Raw genomic sequence first — 6,000 nt, forward strand, 5'->3', positions numbered from 1 at the left:
TTGAAATTGAACGAGTTTTTTTCTCAAAACAATAACTTTATTCTCAAAATTTAATGAGTTTATTCTCAACATTTTATTTCAACTTTTATTCTCGAAATTTAACAAGCTTTTTCTCGAAACACGACTTTATTCTCAAATTTAATGAGTTTATTCTCAACATTTTATTTGGACTTTTCTTGAAATTGAATGATTTTTTTCTTGAAACATTTTTATTCTCAAAATTTAAGGAGTTTATTCTCAACATTTTATGTCGACTTTTTTCACAATTTAACAATTTTTTTTTTTCTCGAAACACAACGACTTCATTCTCAAATTTAATGATTTTATTCTCGACATTGTATTTCGACTTTTTTTCTAGAAATTTAATGAGTTTAATCTCGCATTTTAATTACTTTAATCTCGAGATGGTCTAAATTTTTTATTATTGCTTGGCCATAATCCTCTTCCTTAATATTACTTTTAGCAAGTTTCTTAAAAGTTTTTAACTTCCCATTTGTATGAAGAACTTGCTGAGTCATGATTGTGTCATGTTTCAGTGTCTGAAATATGACTGGTCACATGGCAAAAGGGACAGCAAGTGTGTAGAGAAGATATTTATTTAGTAATAGGAAAAAGTATCCTGTGATTTATAATGAAAGCTTTTGTTCTCTCACAGATCTGGGAAAGGACCCACTGGTGCGTGGAAGGCAGGTAGTAGAGATCAGGCACACTCTGACAGAGCCACGGGCCTTGACCGACCCTGTGCAAGCGTCCGGACACACCATGGAGCTCCGTCGGCGGGATGCTTGTTGGAAACAGGCTAATGGTATTGACATATTTTTTTTAACCAACTTCATATTGTCATCAGAGGTCCTTTTCTTAAATGTGTCTTCTGTGAACAGACAAGCAAACAAAAAAACTTATGTCCTACATATTTATTTTCTACCTGAATTCCACCTATACTACCGGCTTATTTACGATTTTTTTTTAATGTTTTTGAAAGAAGTCTCTTATTCTAACCAAGGCTGCATTTATTTGATCAAAATACAGTAAAAACGGCAATATTGTGAAAATTATTGCAATTTAAAATAACTGTTTGCTATATATATATATAGCATATAAAATATATATATATATATATATATTTTTTAAAGTTTAATTTATTCATGTGATGTTTAAGCTGAATTTTCAGCATCATTACTCCAGTCTTCAGTGTCACATGATCCTTCAGAAATCTTTCTAATAAGCTGATTTGATGCTCAGTTATTATCAATTATTGTTGGTGCTCAATTATTAATTATGGTTCTTATTATCAGTGTTGAAAACAGTTTTTGCTGCTTTAATATTTTGTGGAAACAGTGATTATTACAAACTTTTCACCGGTTGTGTATAATGTGAGTAAAGGTCTCATCATGCACCAAAAATAGTATTTTAGATTTATGGTACATAACCATTTTCCACCCTCTCTTTGACTCTGAGAATTCAGTGGGCTGGTTTTACTACTGTACCTTTCAGATCTTCATTTAAAAGACTGTCCTTAAAGGATTAGTTCACTTCAGAATTAAAATTTCCTGATAATTTACTCTCCCCCATGTCATCCAAGATGTTTGTCTGTCTTTCTTCAGTCGAAAAGAAATTAAGGTTTTTGAGGAAAACATTACAGGATTTTTCTCCATATAGTGGACTTCAAACCGCCTTTACAAAAAAAGATAAAACGATGTCGGGCGATTTTTAAGTTGGAGTAGAAAATGAGTAGAAAATTTTCACCCTTCCATGGTACTTCCGCCTACGTCACGCATGACCTTTCTAAGGTGATTACGTAATTCGTGGTGGATCACAGAGCAGTGCAAGACAAGCATTTGAAATTTTTTTTAGAAAATGACTAATCGTTTCGCTAGATAAGACCCTTATTCCTCGTCTGGGATCATGTAGAGCTCTTTGAAGCTGCACTGAAACTGCAGTTTGGACCTTCAACCCGTTGGTAACTGTTAAAGTCCACTATATGGTGAAAAATCCCGGAATGTTTTCCTCAAAAATCTTAATTTCTTTTTCGACTGAAGAAAGAAAGACATAAACATGGGAAAATTTTAATTCAGAAGTGAATCCTTTAACATGTGAAATAAATCAGTTTTGAGGATTTGAAAGCTACATTATTACTTGCGTAACATCTCTTTCAAAAGATCAAGGAAATTTCCATTTTTGATTCATGATGTGAACCCTTTAAATGCTATATTCAACATCAGTGATGATAAAGCAGATTTGTAATGCAATGGAAAAGAAGACACTCAAAAGTGCTCCATCACCCGTAACCATCTCAAAGTTTATGACTTCCTTTTTGTATGCTTTTGTGGGTGAGATTGTGATGCATGACTCATGGTTAGAGCACGGCTAAGAATCATTCATAAACCATGTGTCTGCATTAAAAGGAAATGGATGTCCTCCCAAAAAGAGCCAAATTGCCACAAGTGAGCTGACTGAAACTGATTCCGTTTTTCACATTAGACTTTGACAGTTTTTATTTGTCAAGTTAAAAACTTTAACAGCTGTCATTTAAACATGAGAGAACAGCCCCATTTTGTTGATTTGAGTTAGTAAATAGAACATAAAAACATGCATTCTGACACCTTTAAACATGCTTGCATATGCAGTATTACTATATTGACCACAGGAGAGTTAAATATGTTTAAATGTTTACATTTCTTTTTATGTACACTACTGTTCCAAAGTTAGGAGTCGATAAGAAGTCTCTTATGATCACCGAGGATGCATTTATTTGATCAAAAATACAGTAAAAAAAGTAATTTTGTGAAATATTAGTGCAGTTTTAAAACTGTTTTCTATTTTTATATATATATATATATATATATATATATTTTTAAATGTAATTTATTCTTGTGATGGCAAATTACTCCAGTCTTCAGTGTCACACGATCTTTCAGAAATCATACTAATATGCTGATTTGCTGCTCAAGAAACTTTTCTTCTTATCAATGTTGAAAACAGTTGTGCTGCTTCATATTTTTTTTTTGTGGAAAGGAAACTGATACATTTTTTCAAGTTTCTTTGATGAACAGAAAGTTTATTTTAAATTTTATAACATGTATTTACTGTCACGTTGGATCAATTTAATGCATCCTTGCTGAATAAAACTATTAAAGAAAAATCTTTTGAACAGTAGCGTACAAGGACTTGAAAAAAAAAAATCATTAGCCATAAATAGTCATAATATAGCAGTACAATCTTACTTTTATAGTGGCACATAAAAGTTATACTGTACTTAATGTACTTATCATAATCTACTTTATGGTCTCTGTCATGTGGAAGTAAATTAATATCGTTTACATTGCTGTGAATTTATGTGTTTGGTAATGTTTTCCGCAGTTCTTCCTGGCCGAAGGACTCTGGACTTTCAGCACTGTGGTGTTCAGGTGGAACTCTGTTTCTCTGCACTCTTTTCCAACGTCCTGGTTGTGTTCGGTACAGTGAGGAGCACAAACACCGTGGCCCAGGACTGCACTCTGATTCTTGAGAGTCAACCAGTAAGTCACAGCTTTTCATGTCCTCTTTTGCTGACACAAACACATACGCATGCATATAGAAGGGGGATATGAGAGTCAATATGGGAGGGCCAGAAGAGGAAAGACGGTGGATTTACTTAAGACTGTAATATAGAGGAGGGTCATGCAGTGGCACTGAACAGTATTATAGTATTTATTAATATTTTGAATTAGCTTATATTTTTATATTTTCAGTTCTCATTTTAATTTGATTAATTTTGTTATGTGCTTTTGTTTTTTTGTATTAGTTTCTGTAGCTTTATTGGTAACACTTTGTAATAAGGACCCATTACTTAACATTAGTTAATGCATTAACTAACATTAACAAAGAGCAGTAGATTTGTTACAGTATTTATTAATCTTTGTTAATGTTAGTTAATAAAAATACAACTGTTCATTGTTAGTTCATATTAGATCAGGTCCATTAAATAATATTAACAGATACAACTTTTGATTTTAATAATGTATTATTAAATGTTGCAATTGACATACACTAAGAATAATAAATGATTTTATTGTTAGTTAATGCTGTAGTTAATGCTAACAAATATAACCTTATTGTAAAGAGATTTATTTTTTTATTGTAATTTTACTTATTTAATTTCAGTTAGTTGCCAGTGCAACCTTTGAAATTTTTATTTAAGTTTTTCATCTAATATATATTTTATTTCAGCTTTATTTCAATTAATGAAAACGTAACAAACTTAATAATATATATATATATATATATAAACTTTTAAGAATAAAGTATACTTCTTTTCATTGGTTAAATTTCTTTGAAGAAATTGAAGTTATTGAAGAGTGTAGTTTACTGAAGCAAACATGAAAAGTTAAAATATGTTTGTTTGTTTGTTTTTTTATAGGCAAACAAAAACATAATATATCTATTTTGCTATATATTTATTTATTTTTGCAGTTTTATTAAGATTTTTTTTATTGCTCTACTGCAAATGAGAAGTTTACTAGTGTTGAAGGACTTGAGCAGAAAGAAAGTCCAGTAGGATGAGTTTAAAACAAAACTGTGAGTCTACTGACCTCTAGGGGTGAAAAAGTCTAATACTTCCTTGGGTACATTAACAGCTTGACTTTCACTTCACCTGGCTATGTAGTGCCTGTTTGTTTGATTACAGTTTAAATGGTGATATGTTTTTATTTTTAGCAAATGCAAGACATTTTCTCAGCTTCTGGCAGATTGGAAGAAATTGACTCTCTTCTTGTGAGCAGTGGTGAAACTCCTGACTGCACCCTCAGATTATGTTGCCTTCAAAGACTCCAGGTACATTTAAGGAGGTTTTCTCTTTGAAATTAGAAAATTGTGGTACAGATCTTAAATGCATTTCGATGTTTACATGTTCAGCAATGTATACAGCAATGTATTATATTATATTATATTATAATGGTTTATTGTAGGGATATATTGTTGTTGTTGAAACCACTGATGTAGAATAATGCATTATATGCGGATGTCAAAAATATTGTTTAAAGCCATTTAAGAAATGAAATTTATTCAAAGTTCTCTGAAACTTCTTAGGGATCTCTGGTGATCAAGGTGAAATTGCACTACACCCACACACAAACTAAAGAACGTCTCACTGAGAGCAAAGAGCTGGACATTGGCAGGCCTCTCATCGCCTCCTGCAAGCTGAATCAGATGAAGCCAGTGGACAGGAGACAAGAAGCTTGTGTCCATTCTATGGACCACATGTCCAACATAAGATGGCCTCATCATCAGAACCATCCTCGAGCGGGTCAGCCCTACACACGCAAGGCTGAGAACCGATTACAGAGCTCAGCCAAATCCACCTCCATGAGCAGCAATGAACCAGAGGAGAATGATGAAAATGACTCTAATGAATTCACTATGTGACGTTCCTTCTTTTTATAAACACACAGTAAGGCTTTGTTTTGATGCAGCAAAGGATTTTCTTACATTTATTGTTTACCTTTTGCTTACTAATTACGAATTGTGGTAAAAGTGTGTATGTGTGTGTGTGTATGTGTGTGTTTGAGAGAGAGAGAGAGAGCAATGAAAGGAAGAAGTTCTCATGCTAATGTAGAAATATTTATACTGTTCTTAATGTTTGTAAATCAAATCAAGTGTAATATTCTTAAATAACCAATAAAATGCTATTTCTGGAGTTTCCCTGTGTGATCAATTTCATAGTCAAATTAGGTCTAGGGATTGATATTGATATTAAAATCATTAAAGGGGTCCTTGATTATGATTTCAATTTTTTTAACTTTAGTTAGTGTGTAATGTTGCTGTTTGAGCATAAACAACATCTGCAAAGTTACGACCCTCAAAGTTCAATGCAAAGGGAGATATTTTCTTTTACTGAAATCGCTTTTTAAGGACTACAACTAATGGCTGGTAGGAACTACAACGTGCTTCTTCCTGGGTTGGTGACATCACAAACCCCAAAATTTACATAAACCCTGCCCCCGAGAACACCCAACAAAGGAG

At 32.5% G+C, this 6,000-nt stretch overlaps 1 protein-coding gene across 2 annotated transcripts in view; it reads left to right on the forward strand.

The window, feature by feature from the left end:
• Nucleotides 1-5,674, forward strand: part of malt3 (MALT paracaspase 3) — a 21,957-nt gene extending 16,283 nt beyond the window's left edge. For both annotated transcript variants that reach the window (XM_051870306.1, XM_051870307.1), the window contains exons 12-15: nucleotides 656-805; nucleotides 3,361-3,518; nucleotides 4,696-4,812; nucleotides 5,068-5,674. In XM_051870306.1, the coding sequence (XP_051726266.1) occupies nucleotides 656-805; nucleotides 3,361-3,518; nucleotides 4,696-4,812; nucleotides 5,068-5,403 (761 nt within the window). In that variant the 3' untranslated portion in view covers nucleotides 5,404-5,674. The remainder of the gene's footprint in view (nucleotides 1-655; nucleotides 806-3,360; nucleotides 3,519-4,695; nucleotides 4,813-5,067) is intronic.
• Nucleotides 5,675-6,000: the final 326 nt, after the last annotated feature.

The sequence above is a fragment of the Ctenopharyngodon idella genome, chromosome 18, assembly GCF_019924925.1.
Source record: "Ctenopharyngodon idella isolate HZGC_01 chromosome 18, HZGC01, whole genome shotgun sequence".
Lineage (NCBI taxonomy): Eukaryota > Metazoa > Chordata > Actinopteri > Cypriniformes > Xenocyprididae > Ctenopharyngodon > Ctenopharyngodon idella.